At 39.3% G+C, this 15,860-nt stretch overlaps 1 protein-coding gene across 1 annotated transcript in view; it reads left to right on the top strand.

The window, feature by feature from the left end:
• Positions 1-15,860, top strand: part of LOC138052823 (presequence protease, mitochondrial-like) — a 39,216-nt gene that overhangs the window by 2,106 nt on the left and 21,250 nt on the right. Inside the window, exons 3-15 of the mRNA XM_068899409.1 lie at positions 325-371; positions 5,002-5,108; positions 5,369-5,520; positions 5,664-5,778; positions 5,926-6,022; positions 7,304-7,411; positions 8,283-8,335; positions 9,246-9,372; positions 9,718-9,806; positions 11,321-11,452; positions 12,701-12,814; positions 15,168-15,264; positions 15,838-15,860. The exon at positions 15,838-15,860 is cut by the window's right edge and continues 55 nt beyond it. Coding sequence (XP_068755510.1) covers positions 325-371; positions 5,002-5,108; positions 5,369-5,520; positions 5,664-5,778; positions 5,926-6,022; positions 7,304-7,411; positions 8,283-8,335; positions 9,246-9,372; positions 9,718-9,806; positions 11,321-11,452; positions 12,701-12,814; positions 15,168-15,264; positions 15,838-15,860 — 1,261 coding nt within the window. The remainder of the gene's footprint in view (positions 1-324; positions 372-5,001; positions 5,109-5,368; positions 5,521-5,663; positions 5,779-5,925; positions 6,023-7,303; positions 7,412-8,282; positions 8,336-9,245; positions 9,373-9,717; positions 9,807-11,320; positions 11,453-12,700; positions 12,815-15,167; positions 15,265-15,837) is intronic.

Below are 15,860 nucleotides of genomic sequence, written 5' to 3'. Positions count from 1 at the left end.
GTTGATATCATGGTACATTTACCACCATAGAGAAATTTGAATACTGTTGTTTCAAGCGTTAGCCTTTTGTCAGAGCAATTTTACAACGACTAATGCTTGAAACATCTGCTTTCAAATTCTCTACGGTGGTTAATTTACAATGTACCATTGACAACCCAGCCGATAAACCCATTTCTGGGTCTGTCTGTCTATAGATCCATCTGTCTGTTTATTGTCTACTGTGATCATTTAAACAATCTCTCAAAATTGGTTGCCTTAATAGTTTTCAGTAAAATTTCGTTTTTGATAGAAGTAGAATTCTGATATTCTGTTTTGTTCAAATAGGTAATTTTAAGCCAGGAGACAGAATTCATGGCTACACAGTAAATAAGGTACAGAACTTAAGTCTACATGTAATTTCACCAGCAATGTTTTGGCTGTAATTCTGAATGCTCTTTCCTTTGCTGCGGTTGTTCAGCAATATTTATTAGTTGACATTGGGATCAAAACCAGTATCCTGACTATGAATGCTGTAGGATACTGCTAAAGCTTTTCATTAAAACAGGAATAGTGTTCAACACTTACAGTATTCAGTCTAGCCAGTGGGCAAGTGAGCACAATGAATCACTTTCCCAAAAGGACAAACCACTAGGCCAAAATAATGCTGGGGAAAAATAACATCCAGGAATTAAGAACCATTGAATCCCCTGCTTTCACTGTCATACCCCTCCCTTCAGTTACACCCTTTTATTCCCCAAGTAACGGTTTCTCAAAATAGACAGAGGATATGAAAAAAAAATTATCTGCAAGTGTTGTTCTTGATCCCATCAGGAATTACATGTAGAAGAATCCTTACAATAATTATCTTGTCAAGGTCCTAGTGGATCTCAATTAATAGGATCTTCACAAAATCTTGTCAAGATCCTATAGCTAGGATATGGTACATGTAGGTTCTTGTCAAGATCTTGTTCTTGATAACCTATAGGATTCTGATATGTACTTGAGGGGATGATCTTGTCATATAATTATGTCAGGTAATATAAGATGGATTTCAAAAGACATTTTGAAGATCCATCAAAATGCTGCCAACAATGAAAGTAATATCTGCTGCCGACTTAAGTTCATCGACAGCAAATTAATGTGAGGTCTCTTCTTGACCTGAAAATTAATTGTAACCAAAATATATAATCTGATTCATTGTTTCTTTTGGTGAATCGAGCCGAAAATTCGTGAAAATTGTTTACACGAATGTTGAGCGGCGGGGTTACTGGGCCTAGGAAAGCCTTGAACATGACATGGAAAAATGAGCCACATGAACGGTCAGCAGTCAAAGCTCTTGCAGTTACAAGCAAGATGGTGTCTAAACATGTTCTCTGCTTCTCCTCTTAATACTTGTTTTGCATTTTAATACAGTGCATTTCTAAGGATTTGAAGAGTTTGATTCAAATTGTTGATTTCATAAGGTTTTCCCCAATAATAAAGCTACTGGTGGAAAAAAGCTCTCGAGAAGTGCAATTAGTAAGCTGAAAAAGAGGGGCTGAGTTTACCCCTAATTTAAGTTGCGCATTTTCTGCAAAATATTTTAGGGGAGTATGGCCTCTGCACCCCCTACCCACGGGGGCCCACAACTGTCATGGCAAAATAAAATTCAGAGCAAGAAAATAAAATTCAGAACAACAAATTGAAATTACTTCCGGCAAACTACAAAGATTCACGGCAAAAACAAAAACAGTCCACACTATCCAGAATTCGTCATAACAAGAGGAAATTGCTCACGGCAAAAACAAATCGCTCACGGCAACAGCAAATTGCTCACGGCAAAAGCGAAAACGGTGGTCAGCGGTTTTTGGTCAGCGGTCGCCCAAGTACGTGGTGTAACACGACACGATCTACACGAACTGGACGTTTTCATGCTTTCTTCGGAAACGTAGTCATCATGTTTTGCTCAAAATGCGGATTTAGCCTCAAGGAAAGCGACAATTTCTGCTCTAGTTGTGGTGTGGTTGTCCAGCAGGTCGTGTAGATAGTGTCGTGTTAAACCACATACTTGGACGACCGTTGACCAAAAACCGCTGACCACTGCTTTGGCTTTTGCCGCGAGCGATTTGTTTTTGCTGTGAGGAATTCTGAATAGTGTCGACTGTTTTTGTTTTTGTCATGAATGTTTGTAGTTTGCCGGAAGTAATTTCAGTTTGTTGTTCTGAATTTTATTTTGCAGTGACAGTTGTGGGCCACCGTCCCTACCGGGCAAGGGCCAAATGCCTACTACTCAACCCATCTTGCCTACTGCTCAATACCATTTTGACTGTGCTGGATCACAATGGGATCCTGGTCTAGGATCTTGAGCAAGAACCTATCAGGATCTTACTAGAATCTTACAAGTGATGTACTTAAAGTAGGATCATAGGGTAGGGGTTCTACCAAGGGTGAGACTTTTAGTTGATACAATGTATTTCACTAGATGTCTAATGCCAGCTACATGTAGGCAATTTAACTTGTCAGTGGGACCCCCTTCAGGGATGAATAATAAATTATTGGTCCACTTGTAGCCCTCAGCTACTCAAAAGTTTACTCTAAACTTGAAATCCAGCTGATTAAAAAAATTTGTTTATGCTGTTCTGCAAATTGTTATGAATAACAATCTTTGTGTGGTGTTTCTGGACTAGCAATAGCATATCCATGCATCAGTGTACATGTATGTTGAGACCCTTCCCAATTGGCTAGTTAATTATTATTGATTTGTGCTGCAACAACAGAACAGAGGCAAGATTCAGGGGAATAATTTGCGGTTCCCTTCGTTTCGTACAAAACAAAATGCTAAAATTATTCCCCTGAACCTCAACTCAGTTCTTTTGTTGTTGCACTGTTCGAAAGTACTTGTAGCCTACATGTATTGATTAACTGAGAGATTTATCATTGTGAAACAGAAAATGGGAAAACAACAGATTGCGGCATTGTCATAAAAGCACATAAATTCTCTTATTCTTACTTTCATCTCTTTTGAGAAGTTCCTCATTATCGGTAGCTAACAAACAAGGAATCAGCTAAAATGAAACATTTTTGCTTGTTTTGTTATTAATTTAATTAATAATTTATGAAACAAATTTCAACCTGACATTTGCTATTTCACTGCAAATGTAATGCAAAACCCAAGTACCTGCATGGTAACAAGTAATCAAACCAAGAAGGAAAACGTAACTGAAAGGCCAGTGGCTGAACCCGCTAAACAGCCCCAGCAGAGACCCAAAAGCGCAGGAGCTTTGGAAACAGGATGAAGTGCAGCGGAGCAGGGTAGCATAGCAGGCACCAGCCCTCCACCAAAGAGCCGTGCCCAAAACTGATGTCTGTCCCTGCTCCACGTAAGGGCTGAAGTTATTATTGATTCTCTGCTGTGCTTCAGTAGGTTTCTCCTCAGGGCACTCTGGTCAATCTGGATCAATGAGACAAGGGAAGTCATCTACGCCAGGTGAGATGAGAGCGCAGCTAAGGACTCTGCTGGGATCCTAATGTATAGCTGGTATCCATTGCTTGACCAGCAGCCCAAGGCTTGAATCAAAACGTCTGCCATGCTATTTGTGTGCTGCAACAGTAGTGGCACCAATGCAGAAGCTGTGGCTTGAGAAATTTCCAGGTATATTGGCAGAGGTCATGATCTTCCAAAGCCATCCAGTGAGAATCGTCCATGAGAGAGGCTGTTCATGCCAAAGCAAGACAGCATGGTAGATCATCAAAGACTGAACCGCACAAAGGGGATGCCTACTGAGGCCAACATGAATTTCCTGAGTGGGTCTGTTTTGGAGCCTTTAATTGTTATGCACATGCATGAGGGGCTTGAAGTGGAGCCACAGCAACATCCTTGACACCCAAATGGAGAGATGTTGGGTACTGTACACTCGAAAGCCTGCAAAAATCCAAATTACCCGAGGGGTTCAGGCTGCCCAAAACATACAATGATCGGGGAGGCACAAATCCAGGGACTGCCAAATAACCAGCATCCACTGGAAGATGAAGAGCCCTGGCAGCGTTAAATTGCTCGCACCATCTACTGGAGGTGGATACAATCAGCCAGCAGATCCAGAAAGCCCTGATCAATGTGAAGTACTTGAATGCCGGACAAATAGACCTTAATATATGAATGCTGGATGTGAGGCCAATAAGGTTGTAAAGAAACAGAGCCTGGGGGTGCAATTTGTCAAGCTGACGGCAAAAGGGAATGAACTGTCCCTGGGTGGAGGTGTACTAGTGACAGGTGGAGAGGGCCACTGCTGCGCTAAGGTGGAGATGTCAAATCCATGAGGAAATCGGGCAGGAGTGGGAATAAGGCTGAGCATCCGGAGCCAAGGGAAAGAACTCCTGTCCATGTCAGCTATCTGATTGGGGACACCAGGCACATAACATGCTGAGAAAGAGGAACTATAATGGGCAGAGGAAAGGAGCAAGTGGCACAACAAATGCACAAGGGTGGGCACTTTGGAGGTCCTGGTATTTAATATGTGGATAACCGCAGCATTATCAGAGCAAAATAGGATATCACTGGGAAGAGCTCCTTATAGACAGCAGACTCCTGCTGCTGAGAGGAGGCCCAAGAGCCTGTGAACCAGAACCTCTTAAGATAATCTCCATAGCCCAGAAAACCTGATGCATCAGAGGACATCTTGACAATTCAGCCTCAGGCCACAGACCATGGAAAAGCAACTCCAGAAGGTCTCAATGAAATTCCCTATTGAGGCGAATGGGGTAGTCTGTTCTCCGAATGCAGCATAGGAGGTCAATCCGAGTTCTACCCGGCCAGACGACTTTAGCGGGCATGGTGTAGATGCCCAATGAGAGGTTCCAGCACACATTTTGTTTGACTCTAACTTTGCCTAAATTTTATTTAGCCACATTAATTAAAATAATTTTATGCAAAAAGAAATAATCAAAAATGGTGAAAAAAAAGAAAAGAGTCATTTTATTGCTACACTGTTATTGTCCCTGTCATGTTTACAGTCATCATAAGCTACATGTATGTTTATACTGCAGGTTCTGTCAGTTCCTGAACTTTTCTTGGTATCTATAAAACTGACTCATGACAAAACTGGTGCTCAGCATTTGCACATATCCAGAGATGATTCCAATAATGTCTTTAGGTAAGGCATTTTTTTTATTGTTTTTGGCTTGCCATCATTATAGCAAAAGGACTACATGTATTTATGCACAGCATAAACTTTAAGGAGGAAACATAACTTAGAGGTCACAATGCAACCCTCAAAATTAATGTGGCTGTCCGAGATGAAACATAAATTTAATTTTGGTGGAAGTGTGGCGAAGAAATAGATACAAGATTGGAAGATCTTTTCTCTAAAAGGCTCTTCATTTTTTATATTTCACTGTATTTCATTGTTTTCAGTGTTGGATTTCGCACAACTCCTATGGACAGTACAGGAGTTTCTCACATCTTAGAACACACTGTTCTGTGTGGTTCTCAAAGATACCCAGTACACGATCCTTTCTTCAAGATGCTGAATCGATCTCTTTCAACTTTCATGAATGCATTTACAGGTGCAGTTAATAGTGCTCACTGCTTTGTTCAGTTTGAATTTCCAGCCCACAAATTTGACGTAGAAGGGTGCAGCTTATGCCCTGGACACTCATCAAACAAAATTGTTTTAATTTTGTACCTTTGTTTTGCTGTCCTTGTCCAGCCAGTGATTTTACCATGTATCCTTTTGCAACACAAAACGCCAAAGATTTTGAAAATTTACTGGCCGTTTACCTGGATGCTGCATTCTTTCCACAACTCAGGGAAGAAGATTTTAGGTGAGTTTTTATGTCATTTTGCAAGACAACAATACAATGTAAAGGTACCTTTGATTAAAAGTGGGTTTACTTACATGTACAGTGATCAAGGAATTAAAATAAAGTACAGCTGGTACAGGTATCAAATAATAAAGTTATTATTTTCAGGCAAGAGGGTTGGCGTTTAGAACCTGAGGACCTGTCTGATCCGAAGTCTCCAATAATTTTCAAAGGGGTGGTATTCAATGAAATGAAAGGTGCAATGGTAAGAAATAATACTACATGTAACATTAGCATTGTGTTTGCACTCAGAGTTGTCACCATTTTCTGGTAACAGTGCATTTGGTACAATGTAACTAGGTAAAGTCTGCTGCGAGCCTACATGTAGAGCTTATCGTTTCTGTAGCATGAAGCGACTAGGAGTATTTCTACTCCCCCCTGGATGGGATGCCAGTCCATCGCAGAGTTACCCCCAGCATTAAATTCATTGGTACCCATTTATACACCTCGGTGGAGAGAGGCACCGTGAGAGTAACGTGTCTTGCCCAAGAACACAACACGATGTCCCCGACCAGGACCCGAACCCGGACCACTCGATCTGGAGTCAAGCACTCTAACCACAAGGAGCAGTCTCTTTAGGGGAGTGTATGGTGTACATGTATGTATATGTATGATATCAATAATGATGATACAAGTAAAATAATGTAGCATCCCATCCCAGGGGGAGTAAAAATACTCCTAGTCGCTTCATGCTATGGAAACCGGGGATAAGCTCCGGCATGTTGGGCCACTGGCTCATAAGCAGATTTAAGTAAAATAATAAGCACACACCCAGCAAATAAGAAGGCAGGGGTTTCAAAAAGAATTTGTAGAAGGAGAATTTAAGAAAGTAGATGGCAATGGGGCATGGATTTTTCCTCTGCTCGTCTAACGTTTTGTCATTAAATGAATTTTAGCTGTCCAAACTGTTTAAGATATCGCCAGTTGCTGGAGCTTTTTACAATCCTGAAAAGGGTTCATGTACATGTACATGTACCGGTAGATGTTAGTAATTTATCCCATGGCCATTCTTCCTGCTGTATAGACTATTATCAGTAAGACTGACAGGCTTAACTTACAAAGCCTGGAAGTAGTTGAGTTTGAGAACACGGCAGACAAATCCAGCTGGAGGTCATAGTGAGATGACCTCCGGCTGAAACTGGCAAAATGCAGGTAAATCCTTAGAAGCCATTCTAAAGCACTGGAACAATAATAATAGCCCTGGGCATCAGACTGCACTCTGATGAAGATATATAGACTGTGGTAAAAAAATTATAGCAACACTGTAATTTAAAACTATATGCAATAAAGTGCTTTTAAACCTTCTACCGGTATGTATGTATGTAGGTCTTCATTGAGTGCAATCTTCATGACACATGCATGGTTTTCAAGATTTTGAATTCATTTGATCTCTTGCTATAATTGTTGTTGTTGTTGTTGTTGTTTTGGCTTTAATTTATTATTTGGAGTTAAGAATTGAGTACTAAACTTTTCAATTGCATTTCAGTCTACTGCAGAGTCCTTGTTTGTTCATCATGCACAGAAGAATTTGCTACCAAGCCACACATACAGTAATAATAGTGGAGGAGATCCACTCTGTATTCCTGACCTCACAGTAAGGAAAATTCAGAGACTCTTGTCAAAAAAATAATGTCCTGCGTGCAATTAATCCTTAATAGTACTTGGCCTCATGTGATTACCTATACTAATTATGAGATCACTACAGGACAGTGTTATTGATTGTGTGAATGCAACAAAGGCCAATGGTCCTTCATGTACAACGTTAAGGGCCCACAGACGGATTTTTCGCGGGTTGCTAACGTCATCATATCATGAGCTGACAATAAAACCCACTCACAAGCAAAAGTCACCACACAAATTGTTGTTTCCATCGAAGGTTTTTCCTCGCCCTTCCCCGCGCTCGTTCTCAGATCAACTGCGCATGCGTAAACGTACTGACTTCAGGTTTGAGAAAAAAGCTAAATTTCCGGCGGTTTTAAATTGAATTAATTTTTTTTTTTGCATGGCACGTTTCATCCCCAAATACAATATAGCTAAGCATTGATTTTTTAAAATCATTTTTTTTTGAAAAAGTTATGGGTATTTCAGTATCGTTTATGTCTTTAAAAAGACATTTTTCAAAATAAAAAGAAAACCATGCTTGGCTGGATGCAAAAACGAATACAAATTATCAAACCATTGATTAAATACCCAAATTGCATAGCACGGAGACAAATTTAGAGTTTTCGTTTTATTGGTCACATGACCATGGGTGTGGTATGATGACATCATATTTAGGGTCATTGATTTACAAAATTTGGTATCTGTCCAAAATAATGCTATATTCTCTAAATTTACTTATTAACCATTACATTCTTAGCAACGCACCCCAAAAAATACGTCAGTGGGCCCTTAATGTTCCAATTTTGAAAAACATATGGAACTGAGACATAACTGATTTTTTTTGCTTCTGGTTTTGTTTCCAGTGGCAGCAATTAAAGGATTTTCATTCTTCACATTATCATCCAAGTAACTCCAGGTAAGTTTATTCTTGGGTGATAGTCTTTTGAATTTCTTTCCTTCTTAACTCAAATTCATAAAAATTAGTACAAAATTAAGAAATTGGTGAATGATTAATTTTTTGTTATCAGATCATTGACAAGTGAAACAGAAGACAGTATTTGGACTTTGTTCAATAAATTGTACATACAGTACATCAGTCTTGAAAAACATGCACTTAGTTCATTCATCAAGTCCTTTCACAGGAACAAATGAGTCAAGTCAAGTAAAAAGTCAAGTTTTTTGACTTATTTGTGTTAATTGTTAATTTCAGTTTACAGTGTCCCCAGTTAGTGCTCCAGCGCTAGTCTAAGAATGACTAGACACTTAAATAAAGTTCAGGACTTTCCTTTCCTTTCCTTCCTTTCCCAACAAATTGACCTGCTTTCGACTGTGTGGTTTCATGGCTCAGTTGGTAGAGCATTGCACCGGCATCGCAAAAGTCATGGGTTCCAATTGGGCTGGAGCTACCTGAATTTTTCAAGTGTCTGTGATAGTTAGAGACAGTGCTTAAATTGTCCAGCTAAGTAATACTCTACCTACATAGAGTTTTTACCTATTATGACTCTAGACACATTCACCCAAGATGCTTTTCAATCCAATATCAAAGTTAAGAAGACTTTAATTTATTAATTTAGCCAGGGTAACCAAAAAAACCCAGGAAATTGGTAACAATATTCTAGCCCCTGGCAGTGAACTTTATTTCAAGATAATCATACATGTAACTTATTCCTTGTTTTAAATTACTAACATTTCTTTTTTTTTTTTTTTGTATTTGAAGTAAACTGTAAGCAACAAGTTTATAATCTGTAAGATTTGTCATTCACCTTGCCAGTTTAAATGATGAATTTGCTTTAATGGGACAGTCTGGTTTGTTTTCATTTTGCCAGATTTTACACTTATGGAGATCTGCCCCTTGAAAGTCATTTAGAGCAAATTGAAAGCAAGGTTTTACGTCACTTTGACAAGATTTGTGTGGCAACTGACATTCCTCCAGAACCTTGCTGGACTCAACCTGTGAGTTGGATGAATGATAGTAATCAGTTAGTCTCAAGGGTAGGCTGAGCAGCAAGCAGTAGTGCACTACATTTTACTAATATTATTATAATTGTGGAGACCACAAACAATTCAAAGCAGATCAAATTTTGTTATTTGATGAGGAGGAAAGACTGAAGTACCCGGAAAAAAACCTTGTAGAAACAGAGTTTTATATTCTGGGAGTTGAACCCAGGCAATGCTAGTGAAAAGCAGGTTATGCTGTCACCATTGCAGCGCCAATCCTAGGCCTGCTCCTCCAAAAGAAATTGTTGTTTCAATTTTCATTAACTCCATTTTACATTACATGTATCTAACTAATTTCAGCAAGAAAAACATTTGACTTGTCCTGTTGATCCAATGGCACCCAACCCTAACAAGCAAACTGCAGTGGGACTCCATTACCTAACAGGAAGGTCAGATCATTTAGTCCTTTTTTCATGGTGTCGTCATGCAAATATTGTATTCTTTCATCTCATTCTTGTGAACATTGACTGCTTTGACGTTAGTAGGCCTGTTCACCAAAAGTATCTCACTTCAAATTAGCTACAGCTGTACTAGAATAATTATAATAATATTGATTATTATAATTGTACATCTTTATGGGTTTAATAGGGATCAGTGTTCTTAAGGTTTTTAACCTTTGCATACTGTACATCATGAATAAAAAAAAGAAAGAACTACATGTACCTGTACAACAAAAACCACCGATCTGTGGAATGGGCAGGCATTTACGTGTGTCTCTGCCACGCCACCCACTTTTGCTTGTAAATAGTTCAAATCTTAAGAGCGCATATGGAAGGCTCTATAATCGTGGAAAAGCTCTCGGAGAAGACTTGAGAATGAAGATTATGCTAGTCGAGACATTATCGGAAAAAGGGGAGACTTCACCACAGGTTTCTTTGTGGGAAGTTTTTCTGCGATTTCCAAAGAAAACAGATATGAAATTAGTTTTAAAAACGTGTTTTTCCATTGTTGCGGTCGTTTTGTACACCTTAAGCCCTTGGGAAAGGAATTTCATCAAAATGTTTAACGAAAGTGGTGGGGCAGTGACCCGATAATTCAGGCCTTTTCCGCAGATTACAGTAACTCTTTAACCCCCAAGAATGAACAGCATCTTTTTTCTCACCACAATGGCAGTGTTTAACATTCTGGACTTGAGTTTGAGGGAAAATATGATCACTTAAAATTCCCTGATTTGTATCATTAATTTATTTACAAACAGATTCTCGTTATTAATGTACCCAAATAAGCATACCAATTAAGGAACTGTTTAGAGAATTTTCATTTTGATAAAAAAAGTATATAATATGATTGGATGTTTTATTTGAAGTGATTACACTAATGATACAGCAAATAATTATGCTTGAAAAAACTTACAAAACAGTGTAAACTTAACTGTAAAATGGCTCATCCAACTTGTTCACATTTTTGAAATAAGATGTATGTTTAAATATTATAATTTAACCCTTAATAAAACCAATAATAACATTCAACTTGTTTTCTGTTATTATTCAATGATTGAAAATGGCCCTGCGTATACGGCCCTGAACTCAGATAAAACCCATGCTTTAAACTTTAACAGTTCCTTGTAAATGACTGACAAACGGCTATTTTTTCTGAAAAATAAACAAGCAGAGGATATCTACTGCTAGCAAATTCCTGTGCAAACAAAATAATGCTGAAAATATATATTACATGCAAACTGACAAGATCACATCCATCATCACTTTTCAAATGGTCCATCTCTACTTTTTTATGAGGATGTTCCCACAAGTGTTTTAAGTCAGTAAAGCATGATAACGTACAATTTATTTCTTACATTAGATTTGCTCGAACTATTCAGATCTGCTATGATTATTATGCAAATAGCCCAACACTATTCCTCTGTGATAACCATGCTGATGGTGTTTTTACCTTGTCACTTTAGCAACACCACAGATGCATTTGAAAATCTCACTATGGTAATACTATCATCTCTCCTCATCGGTGGTCCAAACTCACCATTTTACCAGTCTCTCATAGAACCCAACATTGGTTCTGATTACTGTGCAGGAGTGGGGTAAGAAAAGTGTAAGATGTGACATTGTTCCTGTTTTAGTCATAGGCAGGAAAGAGTTATGACTTCTCCCTTTAATTGTTGCCCCTTCTTGGACCTTAGTTAACCCAAAGATAATAATGCCAACAGTGTTCTCTGTGCCTGCCCCACCCAAAGCGATGTTGTCCAGGGGAAGTGCAAATAACATGTCTGAACATTGTTTTTGTTTTTGTTTTGGCGGGAGGGGGGAAAGGGAGCTGTAATAATAAGATTACCTGACCTTCCGAGGAAAATTTTTAGAAATGACTACCAAGGAAAACCTCTCAACCACTTAGCCCAAGATTGTAGTTTTGGTTCAGGATATTTTTTTCTGCAAGTTACATTGGGTGGTGAATTTGCTTAAACCTCCATGTAACAACAACTTAAACTCATCGACAAGATGAGCTTTGGTGCTGGTGCCTAAAAGGTGGAAGGGCCTAAAGGGCAACTGGCAGCATTGCACTGAAAGTAACCATAGCAACCATGCAAACTCCAACTACCAAACCAACCTCCGATCCCAGTCCTTGGGGATCAGAGGTACAACTTTGCCATGAGCAGTTATGTATGCCATGGATCTCTGTAAGATGCCCAAACACACCAAGCACCCCTGATAGCCCTACTTAAAACACAATAAGCCTGACCTACCTGGCAGAAAAACCTAATGCTGCGAATCACCGATGATCAAGGCAGGTATAAGTGGTGATCCCTACTGGCTGGGTGACTAGACAGCTGAGAAGATAAACTTGCTAAAACCTAACGCATGAATGCGGTGATCCAGTATACTGAGCGGAGAAATATTACAATGTACCTGGAACACCAGCTGTAGCTGTAGCTGTAACTTTTTTTGGAGAATAACATTGTATCAAAATATCATGTGTAGATTTATTGTTGGACGACATAATAGAGATCATTGCAATGATGTCAGAGCAGCTGTGAAACAAGTCCGGAAAAGTCCAGGCTTTGATCATCTCTCAAACAGTAATAATTTCATCTCCATTGCAATTCAAATGTAAGGCATTGCCTAAAATACTGTATTCTCTACTGATTATTTCAATGGTACTGGATATAAAATATATGTGCACTTAACTGGCTCCCAGATGAGTTGATAGCTCAGATTGTAGAGGCCCCTCTATAGGCTCAAATCCTGTTTCAGCCTGGATTTTTTTTTGTTTTTTTTTTTTGCTTAGACTTTTTCTCTGGGATGATCTCTCTGTCATCATTTTTTTCTTACAGTTATGACAATAACACCAGAGATGCATCTTTTGCAGTTGGTCTTCAAGGCCTTAAGAAAGAAGACTATCCAATGGTTGTGGAAACAATCCATAAGACATTTGATAAGGTTATTGAGTAAGTGCTGAGTAGCTTGCAAGCAATTAAGGACTGTGCCTAGTACTATTGTTATTGCGCATACGTCCTGCGCATCTCGAGATACTCGGATTTCCTATCGGCAGTTCTTGTTAATTAATACAGGGATACAGGCGGTTCAAAACTATGCGGAGAAAGCAGACCTTTGCAATTGGTCTTGATGTCCAAAAAGAAAATTAGGGTTAACCATGCATTTTTCAGACATAATTAAGCTTCAATAATATTTGGAAAAGAACGCCATACATGTACAATGTACATTGCTTTGTAATTTTCAAGCTTTTTGCAAATATTGTTGATTAGTAGGCACCATCTTAAATTATTAATTAGCAAATCCCTTCGTGCAGTTCATTTTGGGGTTATTTGCATCAAAGCAATGGATTATCCACTTCACTCAAAGCATGATACAGTCCCAAGAGTAAACAACTTGTATTGCTTTTATGTAAAGAACCCCCAAAACGTATTGCATTGTGACACACGCTGAGACCCGCAAAACGGGTATATTACAGTTCTCTTCCAGAGTTCACTTCTCTTCTTCTAAAGGCTTCCCTCTGTCTTTGATAGGCCGCAACCCTTTTGATGCAGTATGATCTGCAGACACGTTCCGTAATAGTTCTCCACTTTCCTCTGTCAAGCGCGGATTGCTGCCACTCGTCCAGCGCGTTCCTACATTTTAGGGTTGTTTTCCAAGTTTTCTAAAGCGAAGTTTAGGACGGCTGACTGGGCGTGATCCATTTACCGGTTCAGAGTAAAGCAGTTGTTTGGCAGGTCTGTCATCACCCATGCGACAAAGGTGGCCCAACCAGTTGGATTATGGGATTGGGAAATACTCTATTTAAGCAATAGAGGACGTTTTCCGTGTTTCCATAGCCTAATCTAAACACGAGGGGGAGTTGGGAGAATTTGAGGACAGTTATGCAAACCTGAGACACAACGAAAATAACGAAAAGTACAAATCAAGGGAATGCAATAGGCAACAATAACAAGTCTTTGCAAAGGAAAATTCAGGTATAATGAAATAATTCTGCACCAAACCCTGTCTGGATTTCTCTTTAATGACCTTGAATCAAACGTGGTCAAGCTTCATGAAAGTTTTCAATTAGGTTTTTAAGGTTGTTTTGTTTGAGTTATAACTGAAACTTGTTATTAGTTTTCTGACTTAATCTGAGTTCATAGTTTCTTTTTATATTTTTCTCAATGCGCGAGCGGGCGGAATTCTGCGAATCCTGCAATCTGATTGGCTCTGGGAGAGGGCGGAATTTTTCTATTGATTCCGCCAACCCGGGCGGAGTCCTAGCCCTGGTTGCGTGAGCTTGTGTAATGACCTTAAATTTCCATTTTTGACACCCAATCCATTTACATACAGAAGTAAGTGTTTCAAGATTTTTTATACAATAAGCGTGGAAATAGAATTCAAAGAAAAATATTTCTCTTTGAAACGTTCAGTTTGTAAATCGGGTCAACAATTAAAAAAGTCATGTGAGAGAGGGAAAAAAATAAGTAAGTAACTTATTTACCAGCTAAGGGTCGGTTTTGTTTTCCCGAGAGTCCTGCTGTTTCACGAGTCGAGGGAAAGCAAAACTAACTAGTTTCCCAAGGGACCAGACATTTAGTGTTTTGTTATATACATTTAGACTTTTCCTTCAACAATCGCAGCAAAACATCCGGAGTGGGCAGCAACTGCGGACCTGTATCCAGGGGCCCGTTTCTCGAAAGTCCCGAAAACTTTTCGGGCCCGAAAAGCCATTTGTGAAATTGCCAACCGCTTGTGTTAGAAAGCCGATCTTTTAACATGTTTTCAAGGCAACAAAAGAAAAATAACTGCGAAGTTTGGCGAATTATATCCTCTCCGTTCTTGAGATACAAAGGGAATTGTGACACCCGAAAACGCCCCGTAAAGTTTCGGGACTTTTGAGAAACGGGCCCCAGGTCGGGATACATTTGAATTTGATCAGGGGCACGTGACCAAGAAGCAACCAATCACAGTGCTCGTTTTGTTGAGTGAAAGTCTAGGTACAACTGTATATAACAATCTCAGGTGTCCAGACACAAATCCAGTGCGCCAACCAAGTATTTGATCCTACTTACATGCTAAACTACACAAAGCAAAACTATAGAGCGTTGTTACTCACATGACCAGCAGCCATATTGGATTACTAAAACAAAAGAAAGTATTTGCATAAAAATAATAGTTCAATTCCCAAAGGATTAGTTTGTTACACCAACCAGTCCGCCATTCCTTTGTTTTGGAACACCAACATGGCCTCTGTGACGTCATGTGAAAACGGTCTATTGTGGCTTCTTAGAAGAAAAACACTATTTTTTCACATGATGACAGGGAAGGCTTTCCAACTGAGAGGATAGATGCAGCTTTACACAACATTGAGCTGGGCACCAAACATCAAAGCAGTAACTTTGGGCTCGGACTGATTATGGTAAGTGTATGTGTTATTTTGATACTCCGTGAAGATACGTCGGCTCTTTTTCTCTGGTGACGTGACTACTATTTACACCTACCAAACAGTTCAAGCCTGTCACCAAGGGCCACAGGACAGGGATGTCCCCAATTACATGATCTTGGCAACTTTCAGATAGACCCCCTCGCTGCTTCAACTTCTTTAGTACGTGGTTCTTTACTTACTAATTTGATCAACCAGGCAACTTGAAATCTTATTGAAAGCCTTGAAAGTGTTGACAGAGAACCCTTTTGCTGGGCTGGACTTGTTACAAGTCAACCTTTTAAAATAAAACATAACCAAGTGAATGTTCTTTGCAAACGTTTTCTGTAGGGTATGCTGTTTGTTCAAATGGCCACTGGATCAACATTTGGGGTCTTTAATGTAGGAGAGTTGTATTACAACTGCAACTTTAACACACTTTTTGAGGCTCATCCTTGATAGCACTCACTCAAATGAAAATCTGAGAATGGGTCACTGTGGGGAGTGAAAGGCTTGAGTTGGGAAAGTATTTATTTTAAGCATTGTCTGTGTTATAATTATTTCCTTCAGAGTATAATGTCAGTCTGGAATCA

The sequence above is a fragment of the Montipora capricornis genome, chromosome 6 (genome assembly GCF_036669925.1).
Source record: "Montipora capricornis isolate CH-2021 chromosome 6, ASM3666992v2, whole genome shotgun sequence".
Taxonomy (NCBI): domain Eukaryota; kingdom Metazoa; phylum Cnidaria; class Anthozoa; order Scleractinia; family Acroporidae; genus Montipora; species Montipora capricornis.
The sequence above is the reverse complement of the archived record's forward strand: the minus strand, read 5'-3'. Positions and strand labels throughout refer to the sequence as shown.